We start from the raw sequence: 19,175 nt of genomic DNA on the forward strand, positions 1-19,175 counted from the left end.
ACAAAACATTTTGCAAATAAAACTGTAGGCCTACCGGTGTCCTCTGATTGCAATTGTTAGGCTATTGTGTACAGTTGTGAATGTGTGTTATTATGGCAGTTGTAATCCATATATAATATACTTTTTTTTGACAGGCAGACAGATATCCATTACATTTGCAGTGAACTACCGGTACTTTCACAAAATAACTCATCTTGTTTTTGTTTTTAAAACTACAACTCCCATAAGCCCTCATTCACCGGAAACTGAGTGTGCACTCTTCCGTCTTTTTTGTCGGTAAACCCGTAAACCCAAGGACCCCGCGGAAAGAACACAACAAGCTAGGTGAGACGTCTTAAAATGTTTTACAGACGTTTAGGAGAAGACATTTGCACCTTTTAGTGGTTGCATTTTGTAAAATAATGATAGATTAAAAAAAACGTTGTTTAATTCGCCCATATCCACGTGATATGAAGAAAATGTCTTGACTGAGAGCTAAAGTTAGCAGGTTAGCGTTCTTTTATGAGGGCGGGTTTGTGAAATGAATGAAGAAATAGGCTAACATGCCTTCTTATTAATACATATGAGTTCTCAAACTAGTATTTTGACATGCTGCTCATGTGTATTAACGTTATTCTCACACAACGATGTGTTCGACATCTAGTTTAACCTCAGCGCTTTTAGGTAACGTTACTCGAAATAACGTTAGTCCGACTTACTGTGTTAGCATGAGGGTTTGACAACGTAACGTTACTTGCTTTTCAGTCTGAAACTCAATTCCAAATTCCCAATCCTGAAAAATTAACGTTAACGTTACATCAAAACGGTTTTCATAAGACCTCGTCGTGTTGCTATGCATTTGCCTTCTAGAACGTTTAATAGTTAATGAAATGCTTTAAGTTATGACTTCAATGACAGGATATCAGAAAATCGGACGTTATGTGACATGACAAATTACTTGAGCTTTCATTATCAGTTCTATTATTTATTTCCTAAGTGAAACGACGTTCTCCACGCAAAACTCGTGCTGAAGGGAAAGTTTCAAGGAGAGGAGGAACACAATGTGGAACGGTTCAAGACCTGGACCACGAGGAGGAATGCCCTTTCGGTAAGGTATCTTAAATCAAGTACACGTCATGAGATGCTCTAACAAACAAGAGTATGTCATCAATTGTTGCGTTCTATTGGTTGTTTATTGTATACTGTCGGGACATAAAACTTAAAATTTCTGTTAGAAATTGCTAAAACGTTTTGCATCTGATACGAATTGCTGTCAGTGGGTATTGCATAAACAAACACAAAAATCCAAACTTGCAAATTTTTCCATATGATGTAAGAAACATTTTAAGAAATAAACCAAAACACATTAAGAACCAATAACTGTGGGCCTTAAATTTAGTCATAAGTCTTAAATTTAGGTTGTATATTAAACGGCTTATCTTGAATGGTATTAAAAAGTCACAATTATAATTTCAAGAGGACAGAAAAACATAATTTTTCAGTCCTTTTACTGTTAAGATGATAATCATATAATATTCATTTTATTTGTATTCATTATATTTATTTATACCATGTATATCTATATTTAGATATACTCTCTGTCAAATTATTTGGACAATTTCTGGTTTTGGAAAATGTACATTGTTAATGTGATGAATTACATCTTTGTGAGTCAGTTTATGTTTTGAGAAAAAGTAAAAGATTGCAAGGTTGCACTAATGCATCTGATTTTATTGCAGTGGGGAACCTCGTGGAGGCATGTTTGAAGGTAGAGATGGCCCAATACCAGACTTCAGAGGTAGAGATGGCATGAACATGGGCAGGTCACCCATGGACATGAGGCGGTTCGACTGCCCACCCGATATGCGAGGAAGAGATATGGGTCTTAATGACCGAGGAAGAGAGCCTTCCCGAGAATTTTTCAGGCCTGGAGATGAAATGGACATGAATTTTCGAAGACGCTTTGAAATGGATCAGAGAAACAACCTTCAGAATTCTCCAGGCTTTATGGGTCAATCCAGACCACCAATGGATATGGGCAACAGAGACATGCAAGGTGGTAATATGAGGGGGCCGGAGGACGGATTCATGAACATGAGGGAGAGGGAGAGATTCCAAATGGATATGCCTGGGCTTCCCCCCATTGACATTAGGAGGAGACTTGCTATGGTGGCTATGGGTGGAAATGGAGATATTGGGGACATGAGAGATAGGGAAAGGTCACGAATGGGTGGCATTGATGGATTCAACATGGACATGCCCTCCAGAGACAGACCGATGATGGATTTTGAAAGACGTGGTGTGACACCTCCACTTAATCCAAGAGGAAGGTTTGAATCTGACATGGATATGAGAAACCGCATGGGATCCTCCAATGATTTTAGGGACCAGCCTGCTCCAATGTTTCGGGACAATGATGGTGTTCCCATGGATATCAGAGGAAGACCTGATATGCCTTTGGGCCGTGGTGGCCCAGAATCCATGATCAGATCCGACGAGTTGACCCTCAGAGATAGAGAATTCCCAGAGGCGATTGACAGCCCCATGGGCTTCAGGGGAAGAGAAAGTGATTCACTCTCAGACGAGTGGCGCAGCCATGGCGTGAGGGACCGAGAGACTCTTCCACCGATGATGGGCAGAACGCCGCCACTTTTCCAGAGAGAGATGCCAGATAAGTTTTTCTCTAGCCGTGGAAAAGATGTAGATCTTGGAGATCGGTCTCAGTTCAAGGACAGAGACCGAGACAGGCAGTCTGGGTTTCTTGGAAAAGACGAAACAGGTTTTAATCGATCAGAAAGAGACTCCAAACTACAAAACTGGGACAAAAATATTCCTAGTGATTTCCCAGCCAGAGATACAACTCCAAAGCCAGGTCTTCTTCCAATTGATCCCGCTCTAAACGCCCCAATTAGAGAAGGTGATAAACCCTGGCCAAGTGACCGAGACGAAAAGCCTGACAGAACTGCACCAGCAGGAAGTAGACCTCCATATTTCCAAGACAAGAACCCGCTAAAACAAGAGCATCATTTCGCAAGTGATCATGTGCCCTTTAAGGGATCCAGTGACATTGCTTCAGATCAGGGACCACCGAGAGAAAGCTTGGTGTCTGGGCCAAAGGAAAACCAGGGTAATCGAGGTGAGAGACAGGATCAGGATTATAGAGACATTGATTACCGCACTGGATCGGGGCGCAAATACGACTACAATCTTGGGGATCTTCAAGCCCCAGAGAGAGATGTCAAGGAATCCAAACTAGGTCCAGCTCAAAGACCAGATGACTCTGGTTCCCAGGTTGGATTTTTTTTTTTTTTTTTGATTTAATGGAAAACAAGAAAATAGATTTCTACTCCAAGTAATTCTTGTGACATATGGTAATTAATATGACATATAATGGATAATATAACATGTCTTTTCATGTCTTACATAAATGATTATTTAAAACTTAATGTACATTCAGACGTGCTACTATTAGAAATTGAAGTCTTGTTAATCATCAGAATATTTAAACTGCTGTGAATTTTAAAAGGACCAGGATTACAGGAGTGCAGGTGTCCAGGAAAAAGTCTCAAAAACCATTTCCATCTCTGGAATTCCTAAAACTGCCACAATGCAGCAGGTGAGCAACTTAGATTTTATTATTCAGACTGATAATTTTCATACAATTTTTAGAAAAATATTTCTTTATAGATTTAAAAAAAAAAAAACATGACAAATTACTGAAATGATTGTCAAATGAAGTGTTTTTGTCTTTAAATCTGTCAGTAGCATTCTTTGTATTTACTCTTAATTATTATTTTTTATTTCATAGATTTTGGATGCTTTCGCAGTTCGTGATGGAGTGCCAATGCAGGGCATGAAAATAAAGGACGTCGTGCCAGGTGAGATTTTGTTCATTGTAAACATTGTTGACCAGTTCGCAACCACATTTCGCTATTCGCTCTCCGACTCTTACGCTCACTGTCTCTTTTACATCGATTGTACTTTCTGCATTTGTCGCTTTTGCTTTCTAAAGAAATCCTCATCAGTATTCCGAACATGCTACAGGATCTCTTGTTGTCCCCTTTCCCCATGTTCTTGTGCGGGAGGTTGAATTTTTCTCTGAGCAGCTTCCATCTTTAAGGTGGTATGCGTTTGGAGGGAATTTGGAATTTCTTAAACACAGATCTCTTTATAAACAAGTCAATAACTGTCGAAACGCAAATACCAACCATCCCTACTTTGTGACGATACCAACCAGCCCTACGAAGTGTTGCTGCAAAATGCTCTTCTTTGGGTTCGTTTGACAAAGGTTTCAGTGGTTTTTCAGTATGCCAGAATAGTTTCCTTACTCCACAAAAGACTGTATCCAATATACCAATATGCTGTTCAGTGTTCCCTGCAAACCTTAAAAATATAAGGCTGGGAATACACATTTTTGATAATTAATAAATTAATTATAATAAATCTGTAGTCATTAAAATTTTACATCTTGGCATAGTTCTAAATTATTTCTTTAACTAGAAGAATCTTCCATTTCTGTAAAATGCTATTTAATAATTCTTATTCAGGCATCATAAATGACTACAAATGTCATGGTTTTTTTTTTAATTACTGCATTTAATTACATTATCTTTCATTTTTTTAAACTTGCAGTGATGTTAACATGACGTCATGTTCTAGCCATGGAATCCCTTGAACTTCAATTAATTATTAGTGAATAGTGTCTTCTTTTCCCCCCACCATAATTGTATTCATAATCTAATAAATCAGTTTTTTAAAGATCTAATATATTCCATGTGGTCCCATGCATATCTTTGCTTTATTAACATTTATTTTTTAATTGTTCAAACTGTAGCAACTTTGTTGCTGTTGCATGTGGGTCTTTGACGATGTGTTTTAGGTGTAATGTGATTAGACATTTACTAGCAACTCAGTTTTAGTCACTGTAGTGTTAAGTTCTCTTTTACACGTTGGTTCTCATTTTTCTATTTATTTATTATAAATGTATATCTTGGGCTCTGAAGTGTCTCTGAGTTGAGGCTGCTCTGATTCTTTGTCACTGACTTCAAACAATTAAAAGCAAAGTTGCTAATGAAATAAAATGTGCCAAATAAGGCAAAAGACATCCTGTATAAATTCGCTTTGACATGTTTCGTGAAACGAACCACTGCTTATTTTCTCTTGAAAATTCCTATTTACCTGCATTAACTAACGCAAACCCATCTGTATTTCAAATGCTGTTCCCAGGTTACAGCTACGATATGGCCTATGTGGAGTTTTTAAACCTCGAGGATGCTGTCCACTTCATGGAATCCAACAAGGTGGCCCATCCTCGTCCTCATCCAACGGCTCTGTCTGCTAACAGGAAGAAGGCTTGGGCCTGGGGAGGTGGGGTGGGAATGGGGTAGATGGGAGACCTTCAAGAAAAGACCTTTCCCACTCATTAACCATGACCAATTAAAACACGCCACTTAGTTCGCAACATTAATTTTCAGACGTAGCCAGTGAGTGTAGTGTTAAGGAATCCAATGTTCTTTTATTGTCATAGGCGTATTAGCTGAGTACTTGCTTTTAACTCTTCACACAGAAATAGAATAGTTACACTGCATATCGAGTTTGGAATTGGATGTCCATATGTGCAGCAAGTTGTGCAGCAACCATTTCTTCAACTCTTGATATTCCTTTCAACCAGATAATATTTTTTTTTTCCCTCATTTGTCCAACTTGTCAAGGATCTTATGATCACTTTTTACTTGCTCCCACTGCCACATTCTGAAGTGGTAATGAAGCAAAATTATGCATTCTGCTTGGGGCCTCCTGAATTTTCTTAGATTACAATGATTCAACGTTGGATTTTCAAGATTTCGGTGTTGTAGCTTCCTTCTGTAGATTGCCATATTTTGCTGACTTAAAGGGAAAGTGGTAGTTGCTGTTTTCCCCATTTGACATTTTTGATTAATAGGTTGTTCTACGATTGTATGTGAAGCTTTATGCACACAGCGGCAGAGTCCGTATTATGCTTGTGCTGTGTCAACACTTATCTTCCAGAGTTATGGAGTTCCAGAAATGTGCTCTTTGGTTCTGCTTTTATTCCTCTTTGCCTGGATTGTGATTTCATCATCTTGAGTTTGGGCATCTTATCTCATCCAGCACAACAAACTTGTTCTTTCCATTCCTGCTTACTCCAGCTTGACTGGCTTCATGGTTGTTGTGTATCTGGATGTGTAGAGATCCATGCTGATGTTTTTCTGGACATTTTAGACTTGGAAAATCAAAGACTTGTGGGTAGTAGTATTTCCGCGTTTCTAATGAAACTTTTACAGTGAATATAAGGCGAGTACAAAAACTAAAGTTTGCTTGGGTTTGTGTTGAAAGCTTTTTGGCCGTTGTGCTGAAACTTGAATTCCCTGTGAGTTGTTCTGGTTGTAGCAGCATATGATTTCCCCCATTTTTGTTATATGTCTGCCAAAGTACCTTTCAGAAAAGAATTTTGCTCAGGGTTCTTGTTTCTTCTGAAACTATTTCTCTGCTGGCCAGCTAGCAGGATAACTTAAAAAAAAAAAACTTTTATGTACTTGATGCACACACAAAAAAAAACTACAACGAATCACTGGGACATTGGTCCAGCAAGACGGTGGGTAAGATGATAAAACGCTGATCACATAACACCGTTAGGTCACTTACCTAGAATGATCTTTCAACCTAAAATCTGAAGAGCTATTTAAAGATTTGTCCATAAACAGTATTTTTCTTTGATCAGGCATGAACTGGCGACAATAGGGAGTAGTGGGACTTTTCCCCGATGGGCCAGCCATTTTATGGACTGTCTTTTAAAACCCTATTTATAAACCGCTTGAATGCATGTGATTTAATAGGTGAAAGGTTGATGGCCTAGTGTATATATAGAATGTCACTGTTGTTTTGAGCCATTTTCACCAAGTTAAATTATGTGGCCATCCAACCCATTATTAAAGTGAATTGTGTACTAGTGGTTAACTTTTGCAAGTTTCTCCCCTGCTATCTGTCTGCACACTTGCAAGAAGTGCACTTTTCTCTTTATTAGTCCTGTTTACAGATGACTAATGTGCAGTGGATCTGCTTCTAGTTATAGTTTGACATTCGTATATAGTAAGCGTTCACATTAAGGTTATAGTACACAAACCATATATAACCACAGAAAGATTTCACTACCGGTATACTTTAAAATTTTCACATTGTAGTGTCTGTTTTAAATAGGCAGATAAATGCATATTTTAGTCCAAACCCTGGGTATAAGCAAAGCCCAGATCAGACCTGCCTGTTTTTATGGCCTCAAATAGGTTTGCTGGACATTTTTGGAAATACCTTTTCTTTAAGTTGGGTTGTTTTTTTGGGGAAGATGTCAATAAATTAGCATTAAAATACTTTATTACTGTTTTCTAGGGATCTGTTAAGGTTGGTGACAAGACTGCTCTGCTCAAATATATCCAGCCTGACAAAAATGTGAAAGAACAGGTGAGTTTTTCTTTTTGGTAAAGCTTTGTTTTTATATGGTAGAGATTTGTATTGATTTTAACCATGATGCAACTCATCCATTGAAATCCTTAAATATAATAATGTAATTTGGATTGCAGTATCATGAACCACCAACTAAAGCTGCTCCAGCCAGTGATGACGGTTTGTTACCAAATCCAGTCTTGCCACCGAATATAAAGCAGGAAACCGATGCTGAACCTGTGCAGGATCCCGGTGGATCTCAAGGTGTGTGGCAGAGAAGCTCCAACTTGACTCCGGAAGCATGGCAACAGCAAGTGGACCAGCAGCTACAACAGCAGGAGGTGGAGCAACAGACCGAGGAATGGACCAATCAGAGAGCATCACGACAAAACTTGCAACACTCTGATCCAATCTTCAAGGAGAGTAAGAGTAAGTGGTCAACTGTGAATGACATTTTCTAAAATAATAGAAAAAATGAATAAAAGGTGGCAGATTGTTCTAAAGTTATGTTTCTTTATAGCTATGATTATTAAGAACATTTTGCCCACTACCACCGTGGAGACCATTTTACAAGCACTCGATCCATTTGCGTACCTGGATGAGCGCAATGTACGTCTGGTTAAAGGGAAGTCACCTGGATCCAAATGCTTCTGCTTTGTTGATATGGATTCGCATGAGGTATATTATTCCTTCATACAATATTATGGTGCTAACTATAATATTAGGGATGCTCCGATCGATCCGATACCGAAAATTACCGATTTGATACCAGCACAGTTTTTTTTAATCAAGTAGAATTTCTATAACTCTGTGTGTTGAACTGATAATCACTCTTTTGTGCTTTAAACACAATCTACTTAATACAGACAACTTCATTATAAAGAAATAAACAACAAATCCAAAAAATATATGATCACAATCTGACAAAAATGCTATTATAAACTAGATTAGTGGATAATTCTGCAGTAAAATTAAGTCTAGCAATAAATCATGAGTGAACAATCATTGTATAAAATCTGAACATTTAGTAAAAAAAACATTTAGTGGGGAACAAAATTGTTGTAAAATACATTCATGTAAAACAACATGACAAAAATCAAAAAGAGAAATTATTTTAGATATTGCCTTAGGCTACTATAAAATTGAGACATGTTTTAAATGTATAGCACAGCTGTTTTATGAGGCAGCAACATATGATAGATAGGACAGAACCAGAAAGACTATTGATAATCTTTCATTGGGTCACTGTATTATGATAAGAAAGGCTCCAATTGACCGTTCACAAAAGCCACGCCCCCTAATAATTGTTACTACGCCCGTCAAACACGACCAGCATGACAGATTGCCATGACAGGAAGAGGTATACCCGTGCGTGTCAGAGTAATACCTCAAGATATCCTACAGATTGAGGCTAAAGGGGTTAGAGTAGTGCAGTGGAGGGATGTATTCTAAATATGAAAATACGCAATGGAGAGACGACTACTATCGAGGGCTAATGCTTACCGGTCTCAAGCGAAATCTGAGAAACCCCATGACCTGTACCTCAAATGCAACCAGCACAGCCTTGAATAAGATTTTATAAGCTGGTTCAGTAGCTCATTGTTAGAAATAACTTACGCTGCAGTATGGCAGTATCGGAGCCGATGCTTCCATAATGGGTATTGGATCGGTGCATCCCTATATAATATTATATCTTTAAAAGCTCAAGGGTGTTGGTTGGTCTATTAGAAACTGTAACACTAATTTTTATATACAGCATGTGACACGATTGGTGGAGCTCCTCACCAAACCACGCACTATCATGATTGATGGAGTCAGAGTTTATGCTGAGGTTGCCAAGCCTTTAAAAAATCAGAAGTAAGTCTCATCTTTGCTGGAATATATGAAAGTAATGAAAGAATATTTTATGGATATTCTGGTTGAGGAAACATTTCATAAATCATAAGCCAAGAAATTTGTGATGTGAATTGATGTTATTGTTTGACTTTTGACTGCAGCTATAGGAGAGACAATGATAAGTCAAACACTTCTCTCCTGGGATTCCCTCCAGATGTTATGATGGTAGGACATTTTTATGCATAACATTAGTTGTTAAAGAACAAGACAGCTAGACTTTTTTTTTTACGTTTGAGGAGCTTTCTTTAACTTGATACAACATTTTACAAACATAGCACCCATTGCGTGAGATGCTGAAAAATAGCTACATATATATCAGATGGTCGGAGTTCACTTCCATCTAGTGTGCTTTAACGTTGCGTGAACAGTTCATCTCCTCATTGAATATCTTGTATTAAAGTTTTAATTTATAATTTTTCTTTTTCTAGCAACAACATCAATATCCGCCGCCACGGCAGCAATATTATCCTCCGCCTTCTCATACGACTATGGGTGTTGCACCAGCTTTACAAGGTATATGGTCTTTCCGTTTTCATTATGGTTCTGAAATTGATTGTTGCATAGTATATTTAGATGTGGGACTTTCCGCAGGTGACCCAATGGGAGCGGATGTCACATTGTCATCAGCTGCAATGCAGAGTTCAAGCTTTACACAGGTGATTTTCTTGTTATACTAGCATTTTTGTGAGACAGGGTGGCCAATTTAAGCCAGGAAAGATTGGGTTTTGGACTGTAACTGACTCTGTCTTGCACAGGGTGTGATGTATTCTGAGACAACAGGAATGGTGCAGTCAGTCCAGACAGCGGAGCACCAGACTGCAGCTTTATCTGACGCTCTCCCTGGAGCTGCAGACAACATTGACGGCTACAGCTACGGTATGGCACTGTTCAGTTTAAAGGTTAACAGGTTTTGTGGAGCGTTTAGGAACTCTTTGTTTGCCAATGGCATTAATTTGATGGTACTTTTTGGTACTCTTTTGTTAATATAATGTTTATTGCCCTAAAACATTTGGGTGAAGGGGTATGGGTTGCTATCTTATGTTATTTCTCTTCAGCCTTTTTACAGTAATTATATAATGCTATAAGTATATTATTTGGCTAAAAGGGTTAGTTCACCCAAAAATTTAAATTGTCACTCGCCCTCATGTTGTTCCAAACCCATAAACCTTTTGTTCATCTTCGGAATACAAATGAAGATATTCTTTATTAAACCTGTGTCAACTCTTTACTCTCCATTGACAGCTAGGCGACTACCATTTTGAGGCTTCAAAAATTTCATAAGAGATTGTACAACTAACCCATATGAAATTAGTGGTTTAGTCCAAATTTTCTGAAGAGACACAATCACTTTATATAATGAACTGATTGAATGTAGGCTTTAGCCTAAACCTCTCGATTCATAGTTTTACAATCTCTTTATGAACTTTTTGAAGCGTCAAAGTGGTAGTTGCATTGCTGTCAATGGAGGGAGCTGTCAGTTTTGTTTATAAATGAATGTACCATTAAAGCATTACATCATAATACACAATATTTTATCATTATTTTTATTATTATTACTTAATTAATTAAAAAAATTTTTTTTTTAAAGTTTAGTTTTTTGTTTTTTTTTAAAGCAATGATTCAAATCCAGAGTTGTATCAGAGTTTTGAATTGATTTAATAAAGCAGACAGGTGAAACTAAATTAATTGAACATGTATTCCATACCAATGTTGTGGTCTTTAAGAATCTTGATGCATAATAATTAGGCACAGTAAATTATAATATTCAATAATGTTCAAAATACTGTGCATAGATGTATATTTACAGTATTCACTTGCCCTAGTTGAAGTTTCATCTTATAATTGTGCTCCTGTTATTGCAGGATCTGAGGCTCCTGATTTATCAGCCTTCCTTTATGATGCTACATCAGGCTTCTACTATGACCCCCTGACTACCCTGTACTATGATCCCAACTCAAGGGTAAATACAGGAAATAGCCCTTAAATTCTCCTAAATGTGTAATATGGATAAAATATAGTGTACAATGATGTTTATTTTTGCTTGTGTAGTATTTCTACGATGCTCAGAATCAACAGTACCTGTACTGGGATAGTGCCACAAAAACCTACGTCCCAGTCCAGAGCTCTTCCACTGATGTTCACGAGCCACCCCCTGAAGTTGGTGTTCCCGTGGCAACTGTTGCTGAGGTTATAGCCACGCCCATCACTGAGGAGGAGGTGAAGGTTGTTCCAGAGGCGGCTGCAGAGCCTGGGGCAGAGGTGCGGGCGGACGAGGAACCTTCCCCACGTGCAGAAAAAAAAGAGAAGGAAAAGGAGGAAAAGCCCAGAAGTTTAGCAGCTTTTAAGGTATTAACATCACTTGTGTTGCATCACATGTTCTGCCCCTTAGAAATCACTGTTAGATCTGTGTGGTAATTTTGGATCTGATTATCAGATAATGAAAGACATGGAACGATGGGCGAAAATCCAGAACAGGCAGAAAGAAACCGTACGAGCCCCTTCACCTCTCTTCAAGTCTGGAGATGACCAAAGGCCTTCAAAGGCTGCTGATGCAGCCTTCGCCATCTTTGAAAGAAAGGTCAGAGAACCCTTTTTTTCCCTGTATTTTTCTCCTGCCCATACAAATATTTTGTAAATAAGTTATGGTGACTCTGCTCAGGCAGTATTCATGTTGCTATGGCTCAATCGGAGTTAAGGACCTCAAACCTTACATACTAAATAAAATATCTTTGGCACAGACAAAATTTGTGATTTCGATTTCTAGCTCTGTCTGTTTTTAAATCGTAATTTTTGGAAAACCCACCCCTGAAATAGGTCATACATACCATTGACATTATCTGAGTAGTTGAATTAAATGTGTTATAAAATGTCATTCATTAAAGTGCATTTATTAAATAGATGGATCAAAAGCTTAAGTGTTTAGAATGCAGAGATCTAAAGATACCACAAACCACTTTTTATTCAATAAAATAAAAGTTTCTCATTACTCTTTCCAGAGGTTATGCAAAAAATAATCATTGCCTTTCACTTAAACCGATTGGGTTGTATGTTGCATGTTTATTTTTTTATGTCAGCAAAAACATTCTAACATGGTATTTTTAGTCTTATAGAGTATTGTGTGTTGCAAAGTCCCATAAATGATTTAAATGGACTGCATTTTAAAATGCTGCATTTTCTCTTCAATCCTAGCTCATCTGTTTTCACCTGCATGTTTTAGCATCCTCGTTCATAAAGAATGGAAATGCAATAGGCCAGATACGTGTTTTTTAAAATTCAGTAAATTGTCTTTTTACACTGTCTGATTCTATCAGTCAGTCATAGGTCTATAACCACCTTATAAACTTTAGCTAAGTTTAAATCTTTATTTTAATCTTTTAACTGTTATTCTTCCATACTGCTCCCTTATTCATGTAGGTCTCTGGCGCAGATGAATTATTTAAGAAACCTCTTGCTCCTCCAAAACAAAAAGATGAAAAATCATCGAAGGTGAGAGTTTACAGTCTTAGTATCAACAACATGCATTAACATGCACACAAACAAACTTCATGGATTCAGGCCCTGTCCACACTACTGACCTTTTGGCTACGTTTGCACCTCCCGTCCACACTAAAACGGAAAAACCGAATGCCTAAAACGGAGAAGTTTAGAAACGATGACGCAGAGGCTCACGCTCGGCTCTATGATTGGGTGTCAGTCATGACGTGTCGTTCCCTGATTCGTCAGCCACCCTTCACATGACCTGTCCCCAAATCTGAGGAATAGTCAATCCATTTCCTGTTTACACCAGCACGTGCTTACCCAGTGTTGGTGAATGTCACGTGATCCGCATTTTCACGGAGATCAATTCTAATACGCAGATTGAAATTGAATCTGGTGTGGACGGAGAACGTATTCGTTTTAATTTTTAAACGAAAACGCAGTAGTGTTGACGGGGCCTCAGACTCAGTTTTCCCAAACAGCTGAAAGCACATCACCTTGACACTGATTGATGAAGGTTATTTGATAACCCACACTAAAACAGATTTACACTGTCATTGTGGATCAAAGCAAAACTCCCCCCTCTCCCTCTCTGTGTTGGCAGCGGCCCATGGGCTCTCTCGGCATGTTGGCGGCCGACTACGGGGCAGGCAGCGACGACGAGGAAGAAGAGAAACATGAGAAACAAGAAGCTTCACGACCCACAAAGAGTCAGCCGCAGGCGGACGAGAAGGAGGACAGGTTGACGGACTGGAAGAAGATGGCGTGCCTTCTGTGCAGGAGGCAGTTCCCTAATAAAGACGCTCTACTCCGCCATCAGCAGCTCTCAGACCTGCATAAGGTAACAAATCTCTCACTAAAACTTGTATAGTCTTTGAGGACTGTTGACGTAATGTGATTATTCAAAACTTGGGGGTGAGGTTTTGACCTCTTTATTGTTCTTGTCTGTATTTTAGCAAAATATGGAGATTCACCTAAAAATCAAAAGGTCAAAGAGAGAACTTGAGGCTCTAGAAAATCAGGAAAAAGAGGTATCATTTTTCCCTTTGCCAGTTATGCACATCTGAATAATTTGTTGTTTCTAGTTTTCAGGTCAGCATTGATTGACTTATAAAAGAAATATTTAACTGAATTACAATTTTATTTTTCATTCTTTTCTCACAGTAGTCTGCAATGAATTGATTTACTCTCATTTTGAACTCGTCTTTTAGATGAAAATTAAAGAGTCGAACGGTTCACCTGAAGCAAAAAGAAGAAAGCCGCAAAACACATGGGCCGGCACCTCAAGGTTTGTGATTTTTCAGAATCCTAATACATTTCATTTCAATTCGGCATTAATATGGACCCTAATACCTTGAATATTGACATGTGGCACATTGTGGTGGTGTTACAGGGACAGTCATAAAGGCAGCGAGAGACCAGGCTTGGGTTTAGAAACCACTGAGGTGAGTGTCTATCAGTGGTGGAGGAAGTACTGAATCTCAGTACTTAAGTAAAAGTACAAATAAACAGATAAATATTTACTTTAGTAAAAGTAGAAGTAACACAATGACAACCATACTTAAGTAAAAAGTAAAAAGTACCTGATTTTAAATGTACTTTAAGTATTAAAAGTAAAAGTACTTGCATAACAATTTATTCTCTTAATGACTATTTTTTTCTAATGATTAATAAAACATTTAATTCTAACCCGTTCCACCTAATACTCCTCTAATGATGTTCAATAATGATGGAAAAAAATTGTTGTCACCATTTCTGAAACAAGCTTGCAATTAGGCAATATGCACATCATGCTTATGCTTACTATATATTAATAACTATGTTTGGCAGTAAACGTGATTCATTTATGGTGTAATTCTGAACCTCTTGGCTTGCCATAATCCTAACCAAACGTATATTACACCCGGTGCGTTTCTTATGCACATAAAAACAAATTTTATTTCTCAAATTCAGTTGAGGGTCATTGATTTCATCTGCTCTCTCCCTCTTGTTTCTCTCATCAAAGCGTAAGAAAAAGGAACCCGTCGTCTGGAATCATGCCACATACAAGCAGGCAGTTCGGAAGGCCATGTTTGCACGTTTCAATGAGCTAGACTGACAGTGAAATGAATGAACACAAAAGAATTTGTGAATATATATATATATATATACACACACACACACACACCGTGTTGTGTGGTCTGTTGGCAGCTCATTCCAGGCTTTACTCTCTGAACTGATAAATTCCTGGAGAAGCTTATTGTGACACCCCTCTTTTTGTGAAAGTTGACGTGTGCCTGTGTAAAGTTATTATTTCATTGCAGCCAAATGAACTCTTATGTTTAATCATTCTTTTTGTAGCTCTATTCTTCAGGGCTTTTTTAACAAAAAATCCTAATTTGATGTAACATGTTTTCCCCCCTTTTTTATGTAGTAAATTCAAGTAGTATTTCATTTGTAAAATGAAATATTGGAATTGAGGAGCTTAAAAATTACTGTAGTTTGTCCTTGGGTCAATAAACTGCCTCAATGTGACTGAAAATATACAGTTAGTCTGTTGTGTTTATATACTGGTTTTTGTTTGTGTTATTTTTACATTAATTAATATACATCTTTTTACTCCTTGTGAATGTCTCGAAAGTGTCAGGAATCACTAAAAGAGGATAGAGAGCTTTTTTTTCCTACACCCTCCTCCAGGTGGCAGTACATAACAACATTGCTGTTTCAATTTCACATTAAGCCGCACCTCAGAAATGTCTAATGCTGAAAGAATGAATCTACACATGCAGTCTTGAATTTCATCTTTGTAGTAGAGTGCCTCGAGTTAAACTTGAAAGTGATGCATTGACAGTAACCGTGGTGCTTTAGTTCATTGCATGCAAAGGCAGATATTAAATTTCAAAGTTCTACAGCTTTCACTGAACCTTTTAGTGCTTTGTTATAAAATGTTGAATCATGTAGTTTATTAGAGCCAATAACCTCTATGCAACATGAGTAGTCATGTTTTAAGCATCTAACTCAGGGCTGTTCCTGGAGATCTACCTTCCTGCAAAGTTCAGCTCCAAAACTGATCCAGGTACCGAGAACTTGATAATTAAAGATAAGCGTGTTAGATCAGAATTCTGCAGGAACAGGATTTTACATCCAATACATTTGTGTGCACAACATGAACTTAAGCGTGTTTTTGAAGGCACTATAGATGTCAGCAGCAAGAAATAAATCAGCAGAACCTGCAATAAAAAGATCCCTTACCCTAACATTCAATGAGTGTTTGATCCTTTTCTTGGTGGACAAATAGTCTCTGTCCGTTGAGTTTGAGCTTGTTGAAAGAGAGGAATGTGGACTGTTTGTTTTGGTCAATCATGCTTGAATGATTGATCAGGCGTAGGACCATAAAAAAAAAGAAAAAGAGTAATGCACCCCAAAAAGGTTTCTTTTACACATCCACCTCCCTTTTCAGTCACAGTAAAGCTGATAATACTTGTGTTAGGATAACATATGAACACAGCGTCTAGAGCTCCACAGAGCAAAGTTTAGTACTCTGTTTTTTATCAGAATCTGCTTTGATGTGTAAATGGCTCTTGCCTGTAGTCATGGTATAATGTAGAGCATGTCAAAGGTCGGCTTGCTTTCCTTCCTCCTCATGGTTGTTGTCATCTGAAATTGCTTTTTAATTAGTCATTCTTTAAAGGAGAGCTCGCAAATGTCCGTTTCAGCCAGCTTCTTTTGAAGGGGAGAACTTTTGTCGTATTGAATCTTCTCAGAGTTTGTTCCCATACATACTTCTTGGCCTGTTTCTGTGTCTATGGTTTAAAGAAGTCCAGAAAAGGGTGAGAAGTTTTAAGATTATCCTTTAGTTCACAGCGTGAAAGTTTAAAGGTAAAATAACATTGAAATGTGCTCAAACATATTGTTTTGTAAAGTAAAATAAAATTATATATATAGGGCTGTCAAAGTTAACGTAATGTAACATTTAATATTATTTACATGTAAAGATTCTTACTAATTCAATTGTGTATGATATATAGAATGTGGCCTCTTTGTGATATAAATTTTACACAACATAAAAGTGTCTGTATACAAAAAAAATATGTAATGATTTTTAGAGTAGACATTTTAAATCACAAAAAGTCATTTCTAAACGTTTGTTTCTAATTTTCAACCTGCAATGCTTTCTTTTTTCCATGTCTGACGTTTGGACCCTGCTGATTGTCAAACAAATACGTTCCAAAGGTTTGCTTGAGCATCTGCCAGCTAAGTCGAACAACAATGCATAGTGTTGGCTTCACGGTTTGACCTTCTTATTTGCCAAAGGCCTGCGATGGCTTAAGGGAGTTCCAGTCCTACTAGATTTTCTGCATGTACAAGAAAAGATTCTCCTCTGTATTATTTTGCAGTCCTCGGTATTTTTGTAATCCATCATTGTATCCTCTCGCTTGTCGTCTTGCACCTTAGTGAGCCAGATGTCAGCAACACCATCCTCATTACTGCAGAGCGCATCAAATTACCTTTGGCCTTCAGATGAGTCCAGACCATTAGAGTGGAGATACAGAGGGGCCGGCGAAGATGAATGTGGGGTCTGGGGTTTTGTACCCACTGCACGTGCGGCTCGAGTCCTCAGAGGCAGCAGGACTGACTGTGAAAAGCGTGCGGGGAGCCTCATTATCTCCAGCCAAAGCTGCTTCTTGTACATAGAGCAGGAGCTGCATGGGGTCTCTGGCCAGCCTTGAGATGGCCCTCAGAAAATACACAACACAGCCAGAGTGCAGGGCTGAACCAAAAATACAAGAGGAAGCAATTATTTTAGCATTTTAATTAAAGTCGTAATTCATTCTGTTTAGAGTTAGCTCTTAATTTCTGAATAATGTGGTTGTTTCGGGATGTGTGTGCTTTGAGGTTCTTTTTTAAATTTTTTATTATGCCACTTTTTTTTTCTCTCATAGTACTGCCATAGCATCTTGATGTGCAAACTGATCTGTTTATTACATTTAATTTCTATATATAAGTATACAAATTATTCAAAGCACCAGATTCATTGGACCATTTCTTCATCCGTCAGCTTAAACACTGAAGGAAACTCAAAGAAAAACCCACAGAAATCTCAAATTAATAAGTAGCCTACTGTGCAAATGTTTACATTCACTTGTGATTTCCAGGGGTTGACCGCAAGTTTATTTAGGCTAGCTGAAAATGATCCCATCACAATGTGTAATCATAATTATATCAGCATGATCTAACAACATTAAATCACTAGAACCCTTAATGTTAAAACTGCTACTTGCAATAATTTCCAGTAAGGAATAGGTAGTGTAAAATTACCAAAAACAAACTCTAGTCTAAGTATCCAAGTGGCCTAAGCACATTTGAAATACACAGGAATATCAGAACTGAATATTCGTGGAGTTGGTTCACTAACAAAAAAAAAAAAAAAAAAAAAAAAAAATAAAGTTTTAAATTACCTACAAAATACACAAGCAGATATATGTCTAATACAGGAAACACACCTCTCACAATATACACAAAATAGCTTAAAAACTACACATTTCAACCACTGTTTTTCCTCCCACTATAATTCAAAACAAAGAGGATTATGCATCTTAATAAACAAAAAAATACAGTTTAACCACCATACAACCATTTCCGATCCTGAAGGCCGTTTTATCATTATTAACATTTCAATCAATAATAATCCAATCACAATTGGCAACATCTATGGACCAAACTCTGATGATTCCTCCTTCTTTGCAAATTTCTTCTCCTCTCTTTCAAACATTTCCAACGGTCCAATAATTATAGGGGGAGACTATAATACTGTAATCAATCCATCATTTGACAGGTCAAAACATACAGGTAAATCTCCGCAATCCTCCAAAACAATAAAGCAGTTCATGAGTGATTTTGGTCTTTGCGATGGTTGGAGGCTACAACACCCACTCGCCAGAGAATACACCTTTTATTCTAACGTTCACCAAACCTACTCCCGCATTGATTTCTTTCTAGCCAGTAATTCAATCATACCAAATATTTTAGAAACCAAAATACATCCGATCACTATCAGTGACCACTCCCCGGTAACTCTCACATTGAACCCATCTGCAATACAGAAGCACCCCACCAGATGGCGTTTTAATATATCACTATTGAAAGATCCAGAATTTGACAGTTACTTCAAAAGAGAGTGGACATCCTTCCTTGAAATAAATGACTCTCCAAAGTCGTCAGCATCACTGCTCTGGGAAACATGGTAAGTTGTTTTACGGGGGAAAATTATATCATATTCAGTACATAAAAAGAAAAAGGACAGAGAAAAAGAAGCACAACTGGAAGAAAGAATAAAAGAACTAGAAATTTTACACGCAAATAATCAATCAGAAAGCATCTATAAAGAA

General features: G+C 37.7%; 1 protein-coding gene across 2 annotated transcripts; it reads left to right on the forward strand.

The window, feature by feature from the left end:
* The first annotated feature begins 239 nt into the window (after positions 1–239).
* rbm6 (RNA binding motif protein 6) lies at positions 240–15,330 on the forward strand. Of its 2 annotated transcripts, none has more exons than XM_089134358.1 (23): positions 240–324; positions 977–1,087; positions 1,719–3,270; positions 3,506–3,595; positions 3,788–3,857; positions 5,206–5,279; positions 7,381–7,452; positions 7,572–7,863; positions 7,955–8,112; positions 9,191–9,291; positions 9,432–9,495; positions 9,759–9,843; positions 9,922–9,986; positions 10,086–10,206; positions 11,193–11,290; positions 11,380–11,676; positions 11,765–11,908; positions 12,745–12,816; positions 13,412–13,648; positions 13,764–13,838; positions 14,019–14,095; positions 14,201–14,252; positions 14,813–15,330. In XM_089134358.1, exons 2-23 carry the CDS (start codon positions 1,041–1,043, stop codon positions 14,903–14,905), a joined length of 3,936 nt encoding a protein of 1,311 aa, XP_088990484.1. In that variant the 5' UTR covers positions 240–324; positions 977–1,040; the 3' UTR covers positions 14,906–15,330. The 2 variants fall into 2 exon arrangements, with proteins under 2 accessions (XP_088990484.1, XP_039545054.2); XM_039689120.2 differs by having other exon boundaries at positions 9,762–9,843.
* Positions 15,331–19,175: the final 3,845 nt, after the last annotated feature.

This window comes from Pimephales promelas, chromosome 8 (assembly GCF_988280905.1).
Source record: "Pimephales promelas chromosome 8, fPimPro1.hap1.1, whole genome shotgun sequence".
NCBI classification, from domain to species: Eukaryota; Metazoa; Chordata; class Actinopteri; order Cypriniformes; family Leuciscidae; genus Pimephales; species Pimephales promelas.